Source organism: Clinocottus analis, unplaced genomic scaffold (genome assembly GCF_023055335.1).
Source record: "Clinocottus analis isolate CAN_PGR_092001 unplaced genomic scaffold, fCliAna1.0.p SCAF_26, whole genome shotgun sequence".
NCBI lineage: Eukaryota > Metazoa > Chordata > Actinopteri > Perciformes > Cottidae > Clinocottus > Clinocottus analis.
Window position 1 is genome coordinate 2231619 of NW_027175998.1, and position 26918 is coordinate 2258536.

The 26918-nt window shown below is 43.6% G+C and overlaps 1 protein-coding gene across 2 annotated transcripts in view; it reads left to right on the top strand.

The window, feature by feature from the left end:
* The first annotated feature begins 3926 nt into the window (after positions 1-3926).
* LOC137794945 (glycine receptor subunit alpha-3-like) overlaps positions 3927-26918 on the top strand; it is a 31925-nt gene continuing 8933 nt past the window's right edge. For both annotated transcript variants that reach the window (XM_068592108.1, XM_068592107.1), the window contains exons 1-6: positions 3927-4208; positions 10985-11115; positions 13994-14061; positions 23858-24081; positions 24630-24712; positions 26132-26269. In XM_068592108.1, the coding sequence (XP_068448209.1) occupies positions 4144-4208; positions 10985-11115; positions 13994-14061; positions 23858-24081; positions 24630-24712; positions 26132-26269 (709 nt within the window). In that variant the 5' untranslated portion in view covers positions 3927-4143. The remainder of the gene's footprint in view (positions 4209-10984; positions 11116-13993; positions 14062-23857; positions 24082-24629; positions 24713-26131; positions 26270-26918) is intronic.

Here is a 26918-nt window from a genome sequence, read left to right on the forward strand (position 1 = left end):
AAATTGTTCTGCATCAGGCTAATAAGGGTCGCTAATAAGGGTTACCTCGAGGTGACCTCTGTGTAACATATGTTCTATAGGAAGCACATTTGTGTAAGAGCTGTTTCTCTCCCTGCAGTAGTCTTAACTCTCACGAAGGACGAGGCTGATTACTCTTCTTCTTAATTATATTGGGCAATTCAGCTTGAACTAAGCAGTCTATTAAGTCAACATCCCATTAAAACACACAAAAAAAGTTAATTCAGTGTCTGATAGACGAATGTGCCAGTTGTGCTTATAAGATTTGACAGAATGAAGCTAAGCCGAGTGAAAGAGATAGAATAAGAAAGCATTTTTCTTCTTGCTTGCTGACTATTTAGAGATCCGAGCAGAATGTATTCCAGTGCCGTAAGCGCATTATTTGAAGAGGAGAAAGGCAACAAGTAGGTTAAACTGTTAGTTTGGTTTGGCGGATCCTTAATAGACAGTAAAACCAAAGCAACTGAGGTTCTACTAAAACACATTTTGATTGGTGCTTAGAAGGTGTGTTTATTGATGGAATGAAATTACTAACAGCAGTCAAAGAAGGCTGAGACAGAAAGCTATTCATAAAGATCATACCAAATCTCTTCAGCATGAGCCTTGACTCATTTTATTCATCCACCAACCTGCGATCCCATCGTAGCTGATGCTAACTTGTCAAATGCAATTATTTTCATTCATCCACGATATATCACTATTAATTGTACTCATTGATTCATACTTGATACTTGTTCTGTATTCCTTTTATTCATAATGTATTGAATTGTCTGTTTCTCTGAACACCCTTCTGCCGACACCGAGCCCTCACTGCACTCCCCACCGCCGCCAATGCACTGTAACACCCAGGAGCTAATGTCTAATTTATACCCCGCACATTAGCGGGCGGATGGGGGCTGAATGACAGCGGTGCAGAGTGCAGGCATCTCTAACGCTGAGTGTCACGCCGCCGCCTGCAGCCTCACACTCGGCCTCTTTCTCTCTGTGTGTGTCGACCTTTTTGTGCCATTCGCGTTCATGCTCGTGCTCTACACCCATGACTGCGAAGCCGAACGCGGAGAGAACTGTGCTGTGACGTTCGCCCCTCACAGGCCGGATTACAGAGGGCGTCGGGACTTCGTGGCGAGAGGAAATCCGCAATCTTCCAAAGAGGGGCCCGGAGAACGACCCACTGCTCCACATCAGCAAAAGCCAATAAGCTGATCCTTCGGTTTAAGAAAAGAACAAGATGAAGACACACGCCCATGCCCCCATCACTGGAGCTGATGAGCAGTTGGAGGCAGCATAAAGAACCTAGCATGGTCACATCTCAGGCTGTTCTCATATCCTGTTGGTAGCCACAGACAGTGTAAAATATGGACACAGTCTTCGTGACGACACCCACCGTGTTCTAACCTGTGCGAAGCTCAAAGAGGGTTAACCAGCGGATGAAAAAATGGGCAAAAGAGGTGATCGTTGATGGAACTAAGTCAGTAGATCGGACGGGTGGTGGTCTGAAACCTGACCTCCAACCTGGCTTGAGACTCAATGCGGCCAGGCCCTTAATTTGAACTTTTAGCCTCAATAGTGAGTTGTATAAGAATCTCTGGGTATTGTCTTTTACCTTTTGAAACATTTCCTGTCATTTTGGAACTTTTTTTTAAGCACTAGAGGTTTCCGCTTTTTCGTTCTCATTTCTTTCTATGAAGCTCATGAAATCTGAGTGACAAGCACCACGGAGGGAGGAGGTTGACTTGGATGGGCGGCTCCAAAAAAAATGTTACTTTCTCCCATAGACTTCTATACAATCGGACTTCTCATTGCGACCACGTGAGTCGCCCCCTGCTGGCTATGAGAATGGAGGCGAGTTTGTTTTTAGTTTTTAGAACTGGGTTGCAGCCTGGTGAATTAACATTTTTCATATTTTCAATGATCTCTCAAATTTCAGTTCTGCCCAAAAACCTTCAAACACTGAAAGCAACCATGTTGTAGAAATCACAAATTGTCTAAAATTGCCAACTCATGCAGCTGATGAATTACAGCCGGCTCGGGTGGCTCGTGTGGATCGTTTGGACGACGTGTAAGCACATTTCAAAATGAGGCCGTGCAAAATGAAATAGCTGAGAATAGATCAATGAGCGTAAATATGCATAATGTATATATAAAAATAGCCAGAGATGTTGTTGAGCGTACGTAATAAGCCCTGTAAGTACTTATACAGCTCCGTGTGCGTGCTGTGCTCCAGTTCTTTGCATCTGAAATCTAACAATGACTAAGAAGGTGAAGTCAGCTGTAACTTCAGGCGGTTTGCATCCGCGTCTGATAAACCACGTAGAAAGTGGAGCTCCTTTTTTTAAATACATTCTCCCATAGGGGGTGAAACCACAATGAATATCACACCATTCAACCAACACGAATGCCAGTGGTGGAAAGGAGCCACAGTGTAGCACGACACTCCCCAAGCTCTCACAGACCACAGTCACGCTCGTTTACTGAGGTCTCCGGGGTTTGGACCGGTGTTTTCTGGCAGCACCGGCGTGGTCAAGTGGATGATCTTTTCCTGTTCCTACAGAATATTTACTCAACAGCTTAAGGGAAGCAGACATGCAAAGACTGATGTGTAGTTTAACTATTTTATTGTTTGTAGTTTATTGCCGTTTATCCACAGAAATGCTGTTTGTCATCTCAGACATAATCTGAAAGATAGCTTCTGTGTGGCCGCTCGATGTTGTTTAGCCCAGTCGTTAGTTTCACTTTCAGCCTCAGCTTGAAGATAGAGGGACTGGGAGAAAAAGAAAGGAACAAGAAAGAGAGGTAGTGATGGAGAAGAGAGAGAAAGTGCAGGTATTGAACATTAAAAGCTCAGCTAATCCAACTCAAACTGTCATCAGATTTGTTCTTTGGGTTATACAGTGGAAACAACACAAACACATGTCATGATTCTAGTGTACTAGTGTTATTGTGTACACATCATTTTGTAAAAAACGCCGCTTGGGCCGTGTTTAAAACATCAATATAATTCCCTTCCAAAATGTTGCAAACTCAAAGACTAAAATATGATTTAAACAAGTGTTTTGTCGATGCTTTTTAATTCACCTTAGCAATTAAAGAAAAACGGGCGAGACAGAACAGTATAGTGTGAATTTGCTTACACTTAAACACTTGAATAGAACACTTTAAACATCATTTTAGCCTCTTCTGCATTTTCCGATCGTAGTGTGGGTCATTTCATTGCAGCACTTGACGTGATTTTCATTTAGCACCAATTCACTTGTGATCAAGCTTTTGCTCCAAACATCTTCACGTGCACGTATCAAGATCAGGAAAATAATAAATACAATGCCAATGGACAAGCCCACAATTCCCCAACTGTTTATCCGTTCATGCCTCAGGGTGCTCTTGATGTAAATTTGAACTTGATAACACCCCCCTCCCTTCCCCCCTCCCTTCTCCAAGCCTACTTTGGCCACATATGGCAAACTGTCATTGACATAGGCTACTTTACAGCCATGAATCACAAACACATGCGACTCTGCGATGCTGCCTAACAGAGCAGAATAACAGACAGAGAACATTACACAGATGGAGAAAGAACCCGAGAAGAAGAGGGGAAAGAATGTGAAAGGTTGACAGGATGGTAAGAGAGAGAGAGAGAGAGAGAGAGAGAGAGAGAGAGAGAGAGAGAGAGAGAGAGAGAGAGAGAGGACGGGGAGGGGGGGTATGTGTAATAATGCATGGGTGGGTGTTAAATTATATCCACCTCGCTGGGCTTTTAATTTCAGATGCGCTTCAACTGGAAAAATTAACAAGACTGCAGCTGATTGGCCGAGCCGTCTGCCAGTCTTTGCCTCTCCAGGGTGGGGGGCGGGTCATCTCTCCATCCCCGCGCGCTTCACGAGGGCACGGAGCTCAGCGCGAGAGTCTGAACAGCTGTCCTCCTCCGCTTTTTTTATTTTTATTTTTTATTTTTTTATTTAACGGGTCTATTCTGTTGCTTCTGCCTTTTACTGATGAGAAAGAACCGGACGCTCTGAGTTTGTGTGGACTTCTTGTTAACTACGGTATGTTTTGTGAGTCCTTGGCGGTGCTGGGAGCTTGAAGAGCCGCGAGGAGAGCAGAGGGTCCGGAGCCCCTCTGCGGGGAGAGATGAGGAGGAAGAGGCTCTCTGTCGCGGGCTTTTTACTCGCCTGGAAACTGATACTGTTACACGGGTAAGTAAGTGCACTGCTCCGCTCATAGCGCGCGCACACACACATACACACACACACACACACACACACACACACATACACGCGCCCACCCAAGTTATAAAGCAGCTCCTTGATATTGTGTGTTTTCTTCTTTTCTTTGGTCCACATTGTGCAAGACGAGGGGTCAAAAGCCCCGACAGATATTGTCTTTTGTTACGTGCCAAAATAAGTTTTAGCATACCGGTACATTTTTGCAGAATATCTTCATTTCATTGCATTAAAAAAGAGTGCAATTATATTATTTTAAAGTTAAAAATAATAATAATAATGTGTGTGTTTGTATTCATCCGTAGCCCTATTTAATTACTAGTGAAATACTAAATTTACTCTATCTTTGTATCTTCTATTTTGTATGTTCCTCTGTAAAATACCACAACTCCATATAACGTTGTGCAAACATCCCTCCCAAAAATGCTTGCATACTATATATATAATGTGATTATTTGAGAATATTTAAGATTCAGTTACTGTCTAAAATTCCAAATGGCCGTACTCAAAGGATGAGCAAGCAGACTGGTACAAATGGGGTTAAGAGCTCACCCTGTCTCTATGTAGGCATTCGTGTCTGGAAGAAGGGACAACATCTGCCCGCCAAAACCCACAAACAACAACCCATCACACCCATTTCTACAAGAACAACACATCTGCTCACGTTCGGGCAACAACAGCAGCTATCTAATGACCAAGAAGGTTTTGTCTTTGGTTCAATTTGTCTGGCGGGAGACAAATGAGGAGGGGGGGGGGACATAAACGCACCATTGTCTACGTTCTCCGAAGGCCATTCTAGATTTCTTGTGATTTGCATCGAAGTTGTTCTGCTGTCCGTGTATTTGTGGCACAGACCGGTGGGTTTTTTCATCCGTGCTTTCATACGTTTCCGAAACTGTTGAGTCAGCCTGCTGCTGGCAGACATCAACTTCTGCCACAGCTGACGGTCTGACTGTCTGATGGGTTTCGTGAAAAGGTGCGCTGCTTAATGATGTTCAGTTTTATTCCAAAAACAATAAACAATAGGTCAACTCTGCTGGCAAAACGGTGTTTGTGTACCCATCATCACACAGACAGTTGTCTTTGAATTTAGTTGTAGTTCAAAACAAGGTTCACAAATCATTCTGTCACCTACTTTTTTTCAAACCAATCTGCAATACATAATGTTAAGCTTCTTTCTACACCGTGCAGGCGTTGAGAAATGCAATGTGTGTGTTCAGGGACGCGTGACGCCGGTTATGGGAGGAGTAAGTATGATGCGATGAAGGTTAGGGGAATTATACCGGAAAGAAATTTTAATCTACTTTCACTCCCGGCCTCCAAACCTATTTGTTCAGTAGCCTTTGATAATCGAGGTCAGGTGTAGCTCAACCGACACACGCTCCACCCTTTTCACCAGCCCTGTGTCCTGAAAAGTACCAAAAGTAAAAGTATATTCATGTCACATGAGTATGGACCATTTCAAATAATAATTCTACGGTATAGGCATGGATCAATGGATTATATTTATTGATGCTATATACTTTAAATTTGCATCCCTGTCCCTTGCAAGTGTGGAAGGCCAAACTCATCCAGCTACATAACCCACGACCCAAAAGAACTCCTTAAGTTCTTGGGAACGAGGGAGGGATTTGGTCCGAGGGTATAGCCCCATTGCCGTCACCAAGGAGCAACAAGCTGAATTCAAAGACAAAGCCTGCAGAGGCTCAAAGGAACCCTTCACCAAGGCGGAGGAGGCAAGCATCCTGACACTTTGCAAGAACCGCTTCACAAGAAGGTGTCCATAGAAGGGTCTGTCACCAAAACCTTCCAGGAAGATATGGCCACACTTAAACATTAAGCAGCCCTCACCAAACACTGCAAAGGGCAGGGAATAGACCCGACTGCCTAGAACAGGCGATCGAGCGTGAATGGACTGCAGCTATCACCTCATGCCATGTTGCCTCTCCCGTCCACCTGTTGGCCCCTTCATTTGCATCAAAGCAGCTGATATTGGTTCACAGTCGCTTACACCTCCAAACTGGGCATATCGATATCCCAGAAGTTGAATTGATTGAATATTTTTGTTAGCGGAGCATGTTCAGATGAAGATGTATGCCGTCTGAGTCTGATAACACTGTGTTACTGTGTGCTAACTTAACACAATATGGGAAATGTGTCTCTATTGGACAGGGGGGACTGCACAACTCCCATTATGTATTTGATTTATATCAATATTAATATCTCTGCCAAGCCTAGGAGGAGATGATGTGTTCCGTCGCGTGTGTGTGTGTGCGCCCGCCACGACTAATCTCACACACTAATCAGCCTAATATTTTCTGTTCTCATAAATGACTGTATGCAGCAACTCGGCAAGAGTGAAAAGAGAATCTGTGGGATTATGAACCGGTCTGAGAGCAGCACACTCTGCTCCACCTAGGTTTTTTAAAAGGTAGATGAATCTATTTATTCCGTGCCTTTTTATCTGACGGTGACCTCGCATTTCCCCCGCGTATTGTGGTTAGTTTTCAATCAAACATTACGTCGATGCTCGCTGCAGACACGCCTGGCAGAGATCTGCACTCTAACTGAGTGTGCCATTATTTTTTTATCCTAAGAGGGGCTTCTTGAAAACTATGGGGAGAATAATTTACACCACAGTCTTTTTGGTCTGGCTCCAGTAACACACAAACAGTGGAAGCTCAGGAGAGAGTGTGGGGCTGAAAAGGGCGAGTCTCAATGCTCAGGCTTCCCTTGTCCGTCCTCACTGACAGCAGACACGTCGCCTATTCTTTCCAGGTCGACCTGTTGGATGTCATGCGCCACACGTGTCGAAAAAAAAAATGAGGATTTGAGTGGTTCATCAACTAAACTGGATAAATAGTCTACGTTGGGAAGATTCAACTTTCATTGGGGATTATAGCTGACACTAATACTTTAATAGCTCGTAATGGATTTCATGCTTTATTCACAGTTTGGATAAGAGTCACTGCAACGTGTTGGTTACTTTGGACTCATCAGGTTTTCATCTTTTTATCACTGGCATCTGCCTCAGATCATGTGAACTTGTCCATATATTTATTATTCATTCATTTATTGTCTATTGATGTTATTTCGTGTGTGTTTTGATTATCTTTTTTTTTTTATCCTGCTTATGACATTTGGTTAAAAAGCTCCATAGCAAGCCGCTCTGTGTGTCAGCCAGCAACCAGCCAACCTTTGATAATGATATCCCTTTAATGATGTCAATGTTTGCCGGCACACACACGCGTTAAATCACACGCAAAAGCGCAAAATTAAGTGTGACACATTTGGCTCTGTCCAAACCCACACAACATGCGTAATGTGCCCGCACAAAAGAAAGCACAACCTGCCATCTTTGAGTTTCGGATTAAAACATATAATGGGCTGTTTGAATGTCTTTAACAAATTAGGGTGGGATTAAATTATGCTGGGCTCAGTGTGTCTCCTCCTGAGCAGCGAGGAGTTGGAAACATGGCTCATTAAGTATAAGGCCACAACCAGTCACATTTTTGACATTAAATGGTATTAGTTGGCCTCCAAACATACAATGTCTCTTCAACTATTCTTAATATTTTGGTTATCGTAAGATCTCGATGACACCTGTATCATTTATTTTGAGCGAGAGACACAGCAGTTCTAGGTCAAAAGCTAATCCATTATTGATCAGATGTTATGCTGCGTCTCTCTACATTACTTAACAATTGCTCTCTGATGTTTTAGAGGAGGAGAGCACAGAATAAAAAAAAGGGGAGGGAGTTACAGGAAGGAGAAGACATCGCAGGGGGAGGAGAGCGAGCATGAGAAATGATGGGGAGAGGTAGCGCAACATGAGCGGCTTAGCATCTGATTGGTGATGCTCTTAGCCGGCAACGCTGTGTGAGCGTGACTGTTCACTGTGCCGTCCACAGAAAGGTGGAACCAAAGGGATGGCACGGAAAGACTTGACCTATTAATTGGTGAGAGGTTTGATGTGGAGAGGTGTTTCAGAGTGTTATCTGCAGGCATACGCAGCAGTAGCAGTCAGGGTAACTGAACATGTGGGGCTAATTAAGTGCAACCCGTTGCATAGTTAGCCGCGTATTGCTAGCATACACGATCGATATTGTATACCATTCACAGCTGCATCCACGGACAAATTTGGACAACGTTGCACACGTTAGAACTCGTGTTTTGAAGAGAGAGGTTTATCTTTGTTGGGATATTATTTGACTTGTGAAACCAGGGTTTACGTTTAGTTTCAGGATCACAAAAGTTACTGCTGCGTGTTCGCACTGTACGAATGCCCCGGTGGTGGTTGTGTACATGTTTGTGTCATTGCCACTGCCATGTGTTAGTCAACCACGCTGCTGCAACTTGGGTCCAGTTTCATTCACATAGTGAACAAACGCTGGTTTGGACCAGTACCGTTGTAATGTGTAGTGTAAGGGCCTGAGGGGAAGTGTAGTGTTTGGCGCCTACCTTCCAGCCAAAAGGCTCCACCCACTCGTCAGGAGAGCATTCAGAGCAGGTGTGGGATGAGACACACCTGATCCTGATCTCCTCGTCAGGGAGGTGGACAAAAGGCAAGGAGGGATGGGGGGGACAAGAAGAGAGGCGTCGCCTCTTCACGATGGAGATGAACCAGTAAGTCGGCTAGCTGCCCGACTGATTAAGTTAGTTTAGTGACTTTATAAAGCTCTGCATAGAGCTATGTTTTCAGTTTTTTGGTGTTTGTTTGAACTGACTCTGCCTGTGATTGCTGCGCTGCCCTAACTTCTGGGTTCGCCATACTGTGCTGTTACAGTAGTGATTAAAAAAACAAAGTTGTGTAGTTGTCTTCTCAACCAGGAAGTCTGAGAAAAAGCCACTGTCTCAAACTCTCTCTCGTCTCCACACTTCCTGCATGCATGCATCTATCTATCTACACAATTTTTTTTTTCACTGCAGATGTTTTGTGAGAAAACAGGGCTTTAAATCGATAATGTTCAATAGCATGATGTGTGACTTGACACTAAAGGAGAGGTGATGGGCAACCAAAATCATTAGGAATCTAATTTATTTGATTTATTGGGCTGTTGTCTAAGAGACACACACATATTTACGAATCCCACTGCTCTTCGCGGCAAGACCACCCCCTCCCCCCCGTCCCCCTGCATAGCTGATTAAAGACCATTGGTTTAGTTAGGCGTTGACCTCTAGTAGTTCAGGTCAAGATCGCCTCATGGTCATGGGATTAGGGCCCGAACAAACTGGGTTGCCAGTAGCTCGCCGAGAGGAGCGGCGGGGTTCTTAATAAACGCGCGCACACACACACGCACGCTGTTGTGCATGACTCACCGCGAGCGCACGCATCCACGTCCACGGGGAGACTCACACAGAGACGGAGAGCGAGCGTGGCGGTGCACCAACCGGGAAGCAGCGCTGCACTCCGGCTCCCAGCTGCGTGACTCCGTGTCTCTGCGACAGCAGGGCAGAAGACCGCGCGCACTCGCTCCCGAGCTGGATGATGTCACACACTGACCATGACAACAGGTTTATTCCTGACGTTACATTTGATGAATAACATGGATTTGTTCTCGGCAGGGGAACGGGGACAGCGGGGCCAGTGTCCTGAGATCTGAGGGCATATGAGATGTCAAGTTTGACTTTTATTGTTTTTGATGGCAACTGACTAATCATTTTTTGTTTCAAGCGGAACACGTTGACCTTTTTATTCGCCGTGCTCTGTCGTTAAACTCAGCTCGACTTGCTCCTGTCTCCAAGTCACTAGAGCCATCCTCCAGCTGTGTCTCTGCTCTCTGTCACTCCCGTCCTCCCAAAGCTCAATACATATTAATGAGTACCGGCCGACTTGTCCTTTCTCGTCACCGCCTGTGTGTTCAGAGGAGGTTAAATGAGGGAACTAACTGATGGTCTGGTATCCGGATTGTATAAGGTTATTCTTCCCTGCTTGGGGCAAGTGGTTGCTGCTCCCAAATGTCAAAGTAAAGGTTGATAAGCCTGAAACTACGCTTGGATGTGCTAAATAGTGTGTGTGTGTGTGTGTGTGTGTGTCTGTGTGTGTGTGTGTGTGTGTGTTTCGCGGTATGATTTGCAGTGAGTAGAGCTATTTTGGGACGCTTTTATTCCAACTGACAAACAAACACACACATTCACAAGCTTTACCTTAGCGTATAGAAGGTCCCCCCCCCCACTCTCCATACACACAATATCCTGTAGGTAAAAAGCAAAGAATTCAACCATGCCTTTATTTGTGGATGCATATGGAAGTTTGTTTCTTTATTTACATATAAAACATAAAAAAAGATACCATGTATAATTTACAAGGTAATGTGAAGGAGAAAAGCCTTCAAGCCTAAAACCTTCCAAAGTGGCACTCAGAGGCAGCATATTACTCCACATCTGCTCCTCCACTTTGGACATGTCTTATTATTATAATGTCTCTTTCTCACAAAGGTCAGCAAGGTCAAGACTCTTGAGTCAAAAGTGACCAAATTTAGTTTACCAAATGCTCATTTTCTTTTCAACATTGAAATATTTGCTTTGAATTCGCTCTCTAACATCTATTTTATATTGCTGTGGTACAACAGTTTTTTAAATTTTCATTCAAAATGTACATTTTACAATTGAAGATTCTTGCCCCTTACAATAACCTATAATGTGTCATTGTCACTGAATAGATGCCGTGCAGCTCTCGTGAGTTGTTTAGCGCTGCGCTGTGAACGTAGCGCAGACTGTCACATGCCTCTGCTTTGTTTCTGTCACAGTGTGGGTCAGTGTAAGGAGGTGGACAATGTCCCGAGGACACGGCAGGCCCCGATGTCTCCCTCGGACTTTCTGGACAAACTGATGGGCCGGACGTCGGGATACGATGCCAGGATACGACCGAACTTCAAAGGTATCTCGCCATCTACGCCTGTCTTTATTTCAGAAGACTTTCGGGTCTTTTGGAACCCGTGCAAGAAAAATCCTCCAATTTTAAGTCCCAGCATGCCCCATTCAGACAATCTTTTGGCATAAAATACATAATATTTTTCCATTTTTGAACCGAACGACAGTTTTTTTTACTACAACTTCTTCCTAACAGGCCAGGGCTTTGTTTTATTGCGATTTGTGTTGCATATTCCGATTATTTAGGTCTTTAAGGTATCTTCTTGACCGTTTGAGGAGGAATCTTTTTTGGGGGGAATCTTGCTCATATCATTCTGGATGTTAAGTGATTCTTTTGCAGATAAACATTTTTTCCCAAGACTTTTGCTGAACAAATACATACAATAAATACAAGTATTGGAATCAGTTTGGGGTTCCTACGACGACTCAAACACAGGAAAAAAGAGGTCTAGGGACTAAATTGGTTCCACAGTTTTCTACGGGTTAAATGGCGGCTCCGCCTCCAGGTCACTGCACCGCATGAAGTTGCCTTTCTCGTGTGCAAGTGCTGACATCGGTGCCTTCAGCACAGCATAGATAGGAATGAATGAGCGACAGTGAGATCCCATTCGTAGGAGTGACATAATGACATCACTGGTCGCAGGCTTTGGAGGATGTTGACTCGCCTCAATGCGTTTGATTGAGAGGGATTTGCCCTCTGCTGTGATCACATGACCCAGAAATGTGACTTTTCTGTCAGCTTTTCTGTCAGCTGTGCTATCTGGAGCTTGGAGTCCATTTTCTCTTTTCTCTCTTGATCACTTTCGTGTCGCCATTCTTGTCCTAAGCGATGCAGGAGTGCTGTATATATATATATCAGCAATATCCTGTTTTATGCCACGGTCTAGAGTTTAGAGTGTCAGGTCCTCACCTCTTAACCCGTCTTTGCGCTGAGGTGAAGTGCTGTATGCTCAGAGGCAGACAGTTAAGAAGGGAAGAGCTTGGTTAGTGAAAGGCTAAAGATAAGTGAGAGCCGCAGGGTGTATATCCTGCAGTTAGCCGACTCGTCAAAGGCCACAGGAAATGGTGTCAGGGTGCATAGGGCAGACAGAGAGGAAAAGACGATCATCATTTCCTTCACACCTCATTACAGAAACTGCCTGAAATCCTGTCTTATCTCCATTTAGGATGACATTTAGAGTTTTTAGTACGACAGACACCTTTCTGACCTGTATTCAGGAAAAAAGCCTCATTTTATGATATAAATGTAGCTTTTACAGAACCGTACTAGTTCAGCAATTTATTTATTTTTTAAAAATTTATTTATTTATTTATTTCCCAAGTTAGATATCCTAAATTTGGATGGCAAAAACCTGTTGCCAAAAGTGCTAAAAATGGCAGCAGAACTGTTGTTTGGTCTGTGACAATGACATTGAAGATGTGGAACATGAACACCTGAAGGTAATGATGGAATGACTCCCCAAACCGCATGATGATGCTTTCAATGTCCCGGACGGCGCATTATTGGCTTTATAAGTATTGCTAAGAAGGTTTACTCTAGGTGTTTATTATTTTGCAGGCGGAAAATGTGAGCTGCCTATTATTACCGGAACATCATCTTCTCCACCTAAGGAGTGCATTAAAAAAAACAAAATGGCGATCTGTACGCTTCCTTTAGTAAATGATACATCTTTCCCAAAGATATGAATGAAAACCACTCATTTGCCTCCAGGCCTGCTGCTCTGTGTTCAGATCATGGTAACGGAGGTCTGTAAAGTCCTATGGCTCCTGGTATCAAGTGAAAGTCATCCCAAAGAAAGAAACGCTAATGCCATCAGGCACCTCTTCTCCCTTGAGTTTAATTTTTTTTTTTTCAGCTCGAGGCGTTCAGGGCTCATCTGCAAAGCACATTTCTCTTCAGCACAATGATTGGCTCCGTTGTGTCGCTGGCAGGCCGAGCTCCTCTCATCCCACTGCATATATTTCATTCTCTTTAATTTACACAGGAAATGGTTTCCTTATTTGTTCACTGGAGGTCAAAAACTTTGATGCCTTTGATTAAGAGAGAGAGAGAGACAGAGAGAGAGAGAGAGATGTTATGTTGTCTCCTCCTGAACAAGGAGGACAACAACAGCTGGACACAGGAGTAAAGCACTGTCTCTGAACCGGGCCCTGTCAGTAAATATGAAGAAACTGATGTCACGGTTAACGCTCCAGATGTCCACAGAACAAACAGCAGGCTTCAATACTGTCGGCTCTGCTTGTGTGTGTTTGCTTCGGCAAACAGACAAAGGCACTCTGCACACAGCGGGAGGCGGGGGGGGAAAGCGAGGCGATGGCACAATCCCTTCTCATCCGTCAGATACGACCGCTTTGCATCCGACAGAGCTTAAGCGAGCCTTGTGCCAATTGATGTAATGCCAAGGGGCGTGAAAAAGTGGCGGTGTTTAACACCTCCGAATGGGTTGCATAGCCTGCATGCCGTCATTGGCTCTAACGGGGCGTCGTAGGCTGACGGACAGGAGTGTCTGGATACAGAAGTTTATTTCAGTCATTAAATAGGTATAGCGCCCTCAAACTTCACAATATCATTTTATTTTTACTTGCGATCGCATTCTTATCATCATAAGAGATACTTTGAGAAGATAATCCCACAAATGTTAACAGCTTTTTGGAAGAAGTTTCATGGCTTCTGCCCTCTTGTGAAACACACATTGCCACATGCACTTTACTCAAGTTGAAGTGATTCTATGAAGCACAATGTTCCCCGGCCTAGTACTGTACCTCATAGCGGTATTGAGGCTTTCCTTACATGTGTTGGTACCCTTGAAGCCAACCGTGCTAGAATTGTATCACCTATATTATGTCCATCTCCTGCAACCTATCCTCTATCTCTCACTCTGCAGGTCCTCCAGTGAATGTTTCCTGTAACATTTTCATCAACAGCTTTGGGTCCATTGCTGAAACCACCATGGTGAGTAAAAGACACTGGCTGAAACTAACCCTCTTAACTTAAAGCCACCTGTTATATGGATGCTGATGTAATCCACCGGAGCCACGAGTTCCTGACGCGTGATATATTGGCCGAGAAGGCGGAGTCCTCCTGCTCCTGATGCCAGCTGCTGCCGCTAGTGTATCCGAGGTGCGCCTGTATAAAAACACAGCTCTGTGGTTCTGAAACAGCGTGACAGAAGACAGCCACAACCTTTATTTTACCAGTGGCGGGCTGTGGATTTTCTACCTGCGCCTTCAGTGCCGTCTCTACTACAAGCTGAAAAAACCTAATCACCTCATCATGACGCCACAGCTACGTAAACACATGAAGCTCTGGCGTAAGTTCACCAACCCCCTCACGCTCGTAGGCCTCTTCTATACCTGAGATCCCCGTCAGAGGAGTCATAGTCTCGAGCTGTTTAGGCCAACAGAGAAGGCTTAGCACGCCCTGACGACCCGCCACTGTATTTTACACATTGTCGCAACTCAACAAAAAAAAGCTTCCAGTAGCGTGAAGTGACAAAAGAATCTCTCAGCAGTCATCTGCCCTCTCGGCCCCGCAGGTCTTGGTTGTCTTTTCCGGTTAATCCCCAGGATCCTGGAGGTCTGCAGCACACCACGGTCATGCAGTCACACTGTGGCATCCATCAAAAACTGCCGACACTGACATTCTTTACAGCAGAATTATTCCGTCTCCGTTGGCCTCGGAGAGCAATGTATTTATACTCTGGCTAAAATAAATGCAGCTGAATAGCCCAGTCAGCCAAAACCCTGTGAAATGTATCCACGCCCATAACGCGGCACATATATTTATAATAATAATAGCAGATTTTCCCCAGAATACAATCCCTGTTTAATTAAATGTGTCACATTCCTTGTGATTTTTGAGCATCAGACAAACTTATATTATAAACTAAATGCATGTATTTGTCCTTAACAGAATGCTCAATCCTCAATTAAATTAAGTAAATCCTGCGAGTTTAGTGTAGAGGGCTTAATATTTGCTCTGTGCACAGACAGGATAGTGGCATGATCCAGTGTGGGTTCTGTACCTTCTGACTTCTTCTAGTGAACGCACCCCCAATATCTCCATGCAAGACAAAATGAAAGAGCAGAGCATCTATAGAAGCAATCTGAGCCAGACATTTCAGTAATTCAAATCAAATTGAACAACGTCATATTAACCTTAGCAAGCAGAAGGTGTTTTATTCCAATTTAAATCTAATTTATTACTGCCTATCCCATCAGAAAGAGCACTCTCAGTTTTAGAGGATTATGCAGACACCCTCAGGGATGAGCAAAAGCGAACTTTGGATGTACAAAATACAAACCAGTTTTTTTTGGGGGTGGGCGGGTTAACAATAAAATGAAGATGTCTGGTTCCAGAAATCATTAACGCAAAAGTGAAAAAGCCCCCTTTAGGACTTTAAAAGAAAGCTCAAAAAGAACAAAGAACCCCGAGAGCCAACAAAAAGCCCTTTCGGCCAAAAGCCATAATTCTTGTTGTTGTCATACATCTTTACTTGGAGCATCTTTTTCCTCCAGGTCCAAATATGGTAGACAGCTAAAGTTTTTCCAAATCATTGGATAATAGTCTTACATATTTATAACAGACTTCTTCTTTAATTTAAGTTAACTCTTACTTCTTGACCTACCTCTGAAGGTCGCTGTGTGGCCTTCCTGGGTGGAGCATCAGTCAGGATATCTCTTTAGCGGTCACCATTGTGGCAGAATCTGCACTCACAACCTGTTTCCTATGCTCTGACGATGAATCAAACCAGGATCACCTGATGCACGTGTCTTTACCAATCACGTAGGGTCACACCTCGAAATGTAAAGATTAATTAACTACAATCCTGTCACATCCAAAATGATTCAATCAATAGTCACTTATTAAGCCGAATCAAACGTTAATGTAAAAGTAAATAGGACTTTGACATCATGCTTATAGGCTCTATGGCTGAAGGGTTTCAAGAGCCAAGCTGCTTCTAGCTATTGGTTTAATCTTCAAGAAGTCAATAACTGAATTGATTCTTTTATGGACAGGAATACAGAGGTAGGTGTGTTCAGCTCAGTCTCGTACATTTTAGGTTGATACCTCAACAAAGTCTTTGCTCCCTTGCATCGGGTGGCGATTCTTCTTCTGTGATAGAAATGTCGATTGCAGTATATGTTGAGATTTAGCTCAGCCAATATTGTAGAAGCCAAATTCACACTTTCATAAGTGGATGTATGATATTTGAAAGGTTTGTTTTTTTGATTGAGAATATCGCTTTTCTTGCGGTTTTGAAAATCATGAAAAAAAGTAGAAAGCCAATAGTTCAGATAGTAACGGTGTTATAAAAGTATTTTTCAATTATTATTGAGTTTCATAGTTTTTCACATCTTGCCAAGATTAAAGTTGCTATTGGCAGCCAATCCCCAAATTTGAGACCTTGAAGTATTCGTCATCATATCAATGTTCAGTGCAACTAGTTGACGCTATTGATTGAAATTAAGATAGCGCAGTTCAGTACGTGTCTGTGTGAAATGATGGAACGCGTTTGAGACGCTTCACTTCTCTCTGACACCACTTCCCTTCCCGTTGTCGTTGGTCTCTTGCATCGTGAGCTGGCGAGCAGAACTGGTTGTGATCAGTGAAGCCTCCTCTAAAGATGTTGGATGGACGAGTGGATGGATGATTGAAGCGACAAGGTCTAAGTGCTCTCTGCACCACCGGAGGGAGGGGGTTGTTCTGACGGATATGCCATTTGTATATGCGTGTGTGTTGGCGGTGTGTTCGCCTGCCTAGCACGAACTGTCATGTCCAATTTCAGAATGTACACTATTTCAGGAGGCCTTTTGGCTCGTTTGAGCCGAGTTTGTGTTATTATTTTTTTCCGATGCCATCTGAGTTTTAGTCAGTTTTCAAGATGCCCTTTCAGTTTATATTTTAAAGATGTCTGTAGTTTATAAGTATTTTATCATTAGTACCTTTAACACTCCCATAAGGCAGTGTTGGCTTTTTCAGACGTTTGGTAGTCTATGATAGTCAGAGGTTCTGGTTGTATTAAAAAACTGTTATCCAAATAGTTTGTACCTTGTAACTCTGTCGTAGAGCGGGTCGTCCTTCAATCAGAGGATCGGCAGTTTGTTCTCCGGCTCTGCTAGTCCATGTTGATGTGTCTTTTGGCAAGACACTTAACCCCAAATGGCTCCCGCAGCCCCTGCCTGGCTGAACGTGCGCTCTGAGTGGTTGGAAGTACAAATCCCCTCACCAATTGTAAAGAGTGTGCGTGTATATCATGCCACAACACTCAGTTTCTTCTCTTGAGTCCATTAGAGCCGCTTGTGCACAGTTCTTCTTCCCGGCCCAGGGAATAGCTAACGGCTAGTGTTGGAGAGAGGGAAGGCCGTGTCATATCTTACATGCATATCAGGCATTTGTTAAAGGTCCTATTCTGAGCGCCGGAGAGAGCAGGGAGCACTTAGAGGTATGTGTACGCACGTCCATATGTCACATTAGGATTAAGACCTTTCTCTCTTCTCACCATCTGTCGTCTCATCTCCCCGCTTCATTTTAGAGACAAGAGAGTGCCATGAAATAACCTGAACGCATAAATAACCCTTTTCAAATAGTGACGTGACAGGAAGTCCAACTGTTGCTGGATATTATTTCGCACACATTTTTACAAGTAGGCGGTAAATAACGGCTGGATGAATAGACTGATAAATTGTCTTTTATGTTCGAGACAGTTGGATTTGTTGCTGTCAGTATGGATAATAATAATACTACCCCACCGACCTGGTGTGTCTTCTGTATTGTGTGACCGAATGAGCACGACCCACAGTTGGCTAACCCCCACCCTTGTAGACACCAACAAGAGGTAAGAAGTCCCAAAACACACAAACTCACTAACAAGCAGTAATGTATTAGGGCTTTGGGCTCAAAGTCGTCGCAAATGATCATCACACAATTTTGCCAAAAACAAAATGAAACCCGCCGAGCTGTCCGACACGACTAACAGTCTGTAAGCGACGTAAAACACATTTGATTCAGACTTAAAAACCAGCAGAGGTGTATCCACCAATTAGCGGTTAGCCAAACATACCTGCTGAGTACTTTGCATCCCTGAAGCCTTGTTCTACTCCTTCTATACGCTAATGCTTGTAGCGTAGCAAACCGCTACATTCGCGCAGAGCCGGCGCACGCGTCCTCTGATTAGAAAATGAATGACATTCAGACCCTCGTGTCCTCCAGTCGCCCCCTTTTCCATCGGCTCACCCTCCTCACCTGCATGTCATTTTCCTAAATACTGGCCTGCATCAGCCTCCTCTTCGCCAGACTTTGCCCCCGCCGACTGCGTACTATTGACGAACGCAGCATGTAGCATGTAGCATGTAGTAAATACTGCACACTGCATTGACCAGCAGACGGCAGTGTGAAACTGTTAAATCAATTTATTTTGCAGTAAGATATGCCGAGTTTAGCCTAGTTGCAACTTCTTTTTTTTTTTTAGAAAAAACCCAACTCCTACCACTATTGTAATATAATATTGAAAAAAAACGTATTGAGCACAGAACGTTTTTTGTTGTAAGACAGACACACACACACAAGGTGGACCAGTTCACTGCATGCTGGAGATTTATTTCTGAATCAGTATGACATCCAGGTATTTTTGATACAGCCGATTTTGCATTTGTGTCCAAATTCATGCTACATGCTACATTTCGGCCAAATTAGTACAAACTGCTTTTGCGTGAGCGACGCAAGGTTAACTGAACCCGCTTTGACTTCCGGTATTCTGATTTCTGCCGACTCCCAACCTCTTACTTATTGTACCCCTGCCCGTATTTGAAATTCAACTTTGGATGTTGGACCATACTTGTGGAGCATACTTCCTGTTCTGGGCCCAGATGGCATTACATAGGTGGTAGTGAGAGAGATGAAGGTCTCAGAAGTTGTATAATACATAATAGTGTGTGAATAGATGTTGTGATGTCGTGCAGTTTAGTCACTTAAATTCACTGTAATCCCTCTTGTTTCCAGAGCTTATCTCAACCAGAGGGCTTATCAGAGGGCACGTTTAGAGAGCTTGTATTCATTTTTCCCCAAAGAACAATCGAATGGTTTATAATAATAATTATGGTAAAAAAAAAAAAAAGAAGACCTTGTCACAAAACAATAAGCATTATATGATAATAATAATAAAAAAGGAAAACCTTGTCACAAAACAATAACTATTATATAATATTAATCATAATAATGATAATAATAATAATAATAATTAGCATTTTAGGCTTATTGTTTCCCCTTCTTTGTTTTCCCATTACATCACTGAAAGAGAAGAGACAGACGGGAGGAAATCATGATCAGTGTCACACATGCAGTTTACACACACACACACACACACACACACACACACACACACACACACACACACAGGGCTTACGGCCAGGTTGGTTTATTCTGGTCTTTACACGCTTTCTATGTTAAACAGATTAACTACTGTAAGACTTTTTTTTTTCATTTGTTCACTCAATCGCTCCATCCCTCTTAATCCATTCTCCATCTGCGTGCCAGCAGGGTTTAGTTTCTCTGGTTGCACAGGGAGACGTGCTCGTGTCACAGGTTTTGTCCTCATACAAAGACTGTTCGAATGTGAGCTCGCTTCTCGTTTAGCTGTGTTCTTGTTGGCTGTGTCCATGTGATGGCTGTGATGGTTCTTTAAAGCTGTATTATTTATGTACTTTTGGCTTCGACTTTGGGGCAATGCAACAGGCTGTGACAATTGGTATTAGACATTTGTTAGGAAACAATTTTCTGTTTTTTATTTTTCAGCAAGCAGGGAGCAGAAACGGCATTCATTTTATTTGACTCCCTTAACTTATAAGTCTTTATTCACTTTCCCTTTATTGAATACGTGACTTAATGTATTTGAAACCAAGCTGCAGATCCATTTGACTACCTCCAAATATTCTCTTTTCTAATGTTCATGTACTTCAGCATGAATCTGAATGCGTTGAATGCATATCATATGCATTTGGGAAATTCAGAAAGTGTTCCGCTGGCTGACGGGTTGAAGACACCAGAAAAACAGAAGATTGTGTATTTAATGCTTGAACTCTATGGTCATCCAGAAAGAACCAGAAATGACTGAGAACTGAAGCGCTGCAACGGTCCGTGTGATGTGAAGTTACTCCTCTTTTCTCGTGTTTAAATACATACGTTCTTTTCTAAATAAACTCAGTTAAAGCTCAACTTAACTACGAGGCTCGGTTTGGGCAACAAAACATCTTAGTTAGGTTTAGGAACCGATCGTTGTTCAATATAAGCAGGGAAGTCCGTAAGTTAGGAGACAAAAACATGAACGTTGACTTCTTATTTCACACACGGAACAAACTGCAGTCTGCTGGCTGGAAGATTTCTATTTGTTGCACCCATCCACCTTAAAGGGGGAATATTATTTTAGGTATTAATGTTACAAATGCTGGATGAGAGCAGCCTGATCGCTGAAATGAAGCGCTCCCTACCTGCCAACAGGAATCACATCTTGAGGTATAGACACTCAGGGTAACCCCAGGCAGGCGGTGAATCACTGCGCAGTGAAGTTTATTTCCAGCTCGGATTAGGTTTCTGCATCAGCGAGTACTGAAATGTAATGAATCTGTGGCATGACTCCCGTGCAGCAAAGATAATTAGATGTTTGTTCTCTTCAGAATGAGGCAACCTATTGCGTGAAAGGTAATGCAGAATTAAAGTGTCTAAACAGTAAGATATATATATATATATATATATATATATATATATATATATACACACACACAACTGGAATAATGCATTATGGTATTTGTTTCACTACTTATCAAAGGGGCTCTTGTTGCACCATAAGTGCAGAGAAGACCCGGCTCATGTCGGCCTGTCGTTACTCTCAGGGTCGGGGTATAACCGAACAGCTGTCTGGTGAAACACAATAATATTAAGAACTTGGAAAGTTGTTTTCAGTGGGGAAGAGAGGCACAGCCTGTTTCTGTCACAGATACTAGATCTCTGCTGATAGGCAATCCATTTCCCTCTGGGATAGACTCACCTCCTCGACGCACACAAACAGAGGAGGAACGATGGAGAACTGGAGAGAATAACTCAAGTCTCAGCCTTCTTTTGGTCCAATCAGTTAACAAACAATTGCGTCTCCATCCGTTTGTAAACTGCGACAGCGGACGAGCATCTTGTCTCAGATCTGCCAAAAGCAGAAGCCGACCCCATGGAAAGGCCGACATGGACAAGTCTGAGCTGGAGATCAGAGATCCCAGGCTGGCTTGAAATAGATGCAGCAGACATCACGGCACTGTGTCCCATCCTTGCCTTCCTGCGTGGAGATCCGTGAGGGAGAACATGCATGTGGCTAAGCCGGAGATGAGGTTAGGGAACGCATCAGTAAACCTGTAAGCTGACATCCCTCCTGCATCCCTGTGTGGAGACCAGAGTGATACAGCGAGACGTCCCACCATCCCACACCATGAAACAGGTGAACCATTCTCATGTCTTTGTGGCCACAAAGGGGGAGTGGAGTGGAAAACGCCGAGCCTGCAACGAGGTCTGTGAACACACCATTGCCGTCTCTTTAAAGCCTCTATACGGGGGTACGGTGTGGTTGGAGCGCCGGCGGCTTGTATTAGTATGACTGTTCCGTCCCACTGACTCCTCCATCAGAGGTGCGTGTGGACGCCCGTGTGTACGTCCTGAAATGTCACATTAAGTTTGGAATATATTTTCATATACATGTAATTTACATAAGAATAAGCACAGTGCAATAGTATATAAGAGTGTGTGTGAGCTGGATCATGAGTTTGAGTTGGGTGCATCTGGGATGTAGAATTAGCTGAGTTATAATCCCCCATATGTTGGGTTTTGATGTGACGCATGATTGGAGTTTTTTGGCAGCCAGTGGAGCTGATTTGGAGCAGGTCCATGTCGAAGGGTCCTTGGGCAAGACGCGTAACCCCAAGTTGCTTGCGGCTGTCCCATTGCTGGGTAATTGGGTGTGAATGATTAACTCAGTGGATGATGATGGAACGTGGCACCTTCCATGGTCGCCTGCCATCAGTAAATGAATGAGCAAATGACACACGGTGTGAAAGCGACTTGAGTAGTCGGATGGCTAGAAAGGTGTTATACAAGTCCTGTGGTAGGTGAGAGGTAGTAGGGCGTATAGATAACAGACAGGACTGCACCTTGTGGGACATCAGCTTCGGGAGAGGTTCAGGAAATTGGTGCTATAGGTGCCCTTACCTGTTACCAACATTATTTAATCTGATAATGGATGGAATATCCTTCAAATCGTCAGGGATTAGATGTTGATATATATTAGGGCTGGGCAATTTAACACGTTAACTTTTCAATCGATGAACAACGTTAATCATTTGATCACGCGTTCACTGCATTTATTTATTTTTGGGGCTTTTACTTTGAAGGTGATGTACGTAGGTGCGCGCGCTTCCGTAGCCTCACCGTCACCGACAGGCCGTGTTGACTACTTGTCGACTTGAGCCTGACGTGAAAGCACGTATTGTTCTGTAGTTTCTGTTCTCTGCTGCCGCGAGTCGCTCGCCTCACAAAGCTTCACAGGCGGTCGGTCTGCCGGCAGGCTCGCGCTGCACGTTTAGCTTTCGGACTGAACATTAATCGCGCTCGCGCAAAGCCGCCGCTGATACCTGTCAGCTGTCCTTCACATCTCCAGCTCATTCAACCAGACGTCAGTGCACCTGTTCAAGACAACACAGACTGGACTTTTTTGACTGAGGAAGAAAAACTGAACTGAAAACTTGAAAAGCACTTATTGCTTTTGTATAAAGTTCATCAATTGCTGGTCTTTAACATACGTCTTTAAGGTAAACAACAGACTGAACGTGGACAAAAGAAGGAGTGGCGTGTCCCTCACAGGGACCCTTACTACTGAACAGTACCTGTTCAAAAAAAAAAGAAAACAAATGTATAAACTATATATGTATGTATGTTAACTTGCTGTTGCTCCAGAGTGCTGTTACATTGTTCTGTTAACATCACTTTAAAATGATAGCGTGCAATACACTAGTTTCTACTTAATTATTGAATTTGGCGCATAATGCGATTAATTGCATAAAAATCATGCGGTGAATTAGTTATCTTTTTTCAACTTTGCCCAGCCCTAATATATTGCCCAGCCCTAATATATATATATATATATATATATATATATATATATATATATATATATATATATATATATATATATATATATTCATATTCCCCTGTGGTAACCTGCTCCTTAAAATAGTTTGTACTGTTTAATGTTTGACTATTTTATGGTCTATACCGTGCGACGGTAGAAGTGATCCACCAGTAGAGATTTGCAGCGTGATTTGATCAGACATGGAGGTTGGTGCCTGAATGGGACGTCTGGAGGGTCGGATGTGGGTGAGAGTATTGAAGCGCATCGCTAGCGCATGTGCCAAATTGCAAGCGACCATCCGGACTATCTTTTAGCGTCAAGAGACACGGAGGACGTGAAGTTGTGAATACGGAGCAGGAGGAGGCCTCTGAACTTTTTTTTAAATGAAAGATGATGAATCCTTGAAGGAAAAGTCAAGTCTTTCAACGAACTTTTTGATGATTGTCATCCAAATGTCGAACATTTACCATGATACCCTGGAATGAGATGCTCATACTGAACAATGTGTTTGCAGCGGTCAACGACTTCCTCTCGGTTCCTCTAAGATTCCCTGTGAGTAATGCATGTGATTCTCTGTGTTTGTAGGACTACCGTGTAAATATCTTCCTCCGACAGCAGTGGAACGACCCCAGACTCGCCTATTCTGAATACCCAGATGATTCTCTGGACCTGGACCCCTCCATGTTGGACTCCATTTGGAAACCGGATCTGTTCTTTGCCAATGAGAAGGGGGCCCACTTTCACGAAGTCACGACAGATAACAAACTGCTCCGGATATTTAAGAACGGGAATGTGTTGTACTCTATAAGGTGAGTGTGGGACAATACAATACTTTTGGCATTTTTATGACATTTAGAAGAATACATTACCATCATAAGGACTCTCCAATCCAAAAAAATGTGGGTTGTATAATCTCTCCTACAAAAATAATAAATTTGTTTTGTCCCGTTCTGTTCGTATCCAAATGAAATAAAAAGTAACTTCATGGATGTTTCGTGAAAATCCTCCATTACAGCTGCATTCAGAGCTCTGTCCCTTTCAGCATGAGATACTGACACAAGTTGTGTATTGCTAAATGCAACTTTCTATATATGTCTTTAATATATTTGCCAACCTTCAGGTTGTACTCTGCACTGTGGATGTGATAGACAGCGGAAGAAAAAATGGCAGTTGTGTATCCTACATATTCGGTAGATATCGTGCGATTTGTGAGCCTTCAAGAGATCTGACTCAGCGCCGCATTAATATAAAATAAGCAAAGTGGTTTGATTCTGTACATCTGTACGACATGACATTAAACCATGCCACTCGCTCTGACTCCCTCGTCACTTGTTCTCTCCTCCATCTTCGCTTTCAGGTTAACATTAACTCTCTCATGTCCCATGGATCTTAAGAACTTCCCTATGGATGTTCAGACCTGTATCATGCAGCTGGAGAGCTGTAAGTATAAACACACACACACACACACACACACACACACACACACACACACACACGCATAAATACATTTGTAGCTCTTTACTCTTGTTGACATACATTTGTTGGCATTAAAGGTGACATCAGACATTACATCGGATAGCTATAACTGGGTTTTGACTTTTTTTGTCACGTAGCGTGTCACGGTTTAATTGTATCCCAAAAATAATACCTGTGCACTTCTTGCTGAGTGATATTCATGAGCTTCTTTCAACAATCGTTCTTGTGAAGGAAAGTGTCCCGTTGGCGTCGGGACATTTGAGACTAATTCTGCCATTTGGGGTCAAATGGCAGAAAATGCACGCAGCGTCAATCCGGAGCGTTTTTTAAACTCCTTCATTTTAGGGGCTCTAAAACTACAGAGTAGTGTGGACGCTTGGTGTTAACGTAGCAAAAGATTACATGTCAAAACAGAAACGTAATGGTGTGGAAGCAGCCAGAGGCTGAGTCCAGCTACTTTACAAAAGAAGCTCATTTCTGCCGATTTAGCCGCAATCTCATTCTTATAATCACTGCCTGAAGCTCACGACCATCTGTGAGGCTCAGCTGTTTTCACTCCAACGGCCCGATGCAACGCCCACATCGCAGCTGACGCCACCCCGGACTGCCTTTCCATCTCACCCTCCACTTCACCCTCACCTGTGAGCAAGACCCTGAGATACTTGAACTCCCTCACTTGGAACACAGACCTGAGCTGGAGCGAGCAATCTTCCGGTTTCCATCAGAGCACCATGGCCTCACATTCGGCGGTTCTGGCTCTCATCCTGACCGCTTCACACTGGGCTGCAAGCGGTCCCAGTGCTCGCTGGCGGCCCCGGTCCGATGGGACCAACAGAACCACATCATCTGCAAAGAGGAGAGACGCACCTCTGGTGTCTCCAAACCAGGCAGTCTATTATGAAGGGACCACCGTAGCAGGGCAGTGAGGAACACCTACTGGAAACATAAAGGAGTATTAATGAATGATCGGATGACATTGTTCTTTTAGAAACCTTTATGGAAATATGTTAAACATCACAGTGAGTATAATAGCCATGATAGTTTGGGTCTAGGTTAACACGCCCAGCTTCCTGGACCATTTAGCTGTCACTACATTGATTGTGTATTAAACTGTGAGCCCTGTCAAAAGGATTGTCAGTGCAGCAGTACGGTCACACTATACAACAGTTATCATAGTGCATTACAGATTAAATGTTACCACAAACACCAGTGATGCTGCAAACAAACTGCTGTTCTTTCCGTTGTAAAGTAACGAATCTTCTCCTCCTCAGACATTGATGTTCTGCTGACACCTCAATGCATATCTTCTCATGACCTTTATTTTGTCCAATGTGTCAGTCATTGTGATAATCAAATGATCCTGTGGTTCTTTTGTTCTTCCAGTCGGCTACACCATGAATGACCTGATCTTCGAGTGGCAGGAGAATGGATCAGTCCAAGTGGCCGAAGGCCTGACGCTGCCGCAGTTTCTCCTGAAAGATGAATCGGACCTCAGATACTGCACCAAGCACTACAACACAGGTAACACGCACACAGTAAGCACCGTCACAGGCACTGGAACGTGCACGCGGGCCGGTGGTGTAGCGGGCCTCTGTTGATCTGTGATCCGTACGGATCACTCCTCACGGTTCAGCACGCAGATTAATTACACGTTAACCATTACGGTGTCATATGAAGTTTTACTGACGATCGTTATGCTTCAATATTCAGTCAAATATGCGATCAGGACATCTTTTATGTTTTTCTGGTCTCTGGCATCGTAAACAGCCAATCTGTGTTTCAATCAGTGGTTCTTAAACTTTTTCTTTCACGCCCCATCGCCCCAACGACATTGGAACAAAATGGTCCAACTTGTTGAGACTCCTCCATCCGTGCTTTTTGAATTAATAGATTAAAGAAAATTGAAATCCCTTTTAAGTAAACCAGATCGCTCCATCTGACAAAAACTAATAACATGTGCAATCACTTTGTTAAAACAATGTAAATAAAGTTATATATGTGCAAAAAATAACTAATGTTTGGCAAAAAAAGATGACCAAGGAAGCCGGTTGGATCCCTGTTTTCTCCCCATATTTTAATGTTGAAGTGTCATTGACACTGAAGCCCCAGAGCTTCACAGCAGCACAAAGCTCCTTACCAAAATGCAGAGAATAATTCCCCCACTGTGGGA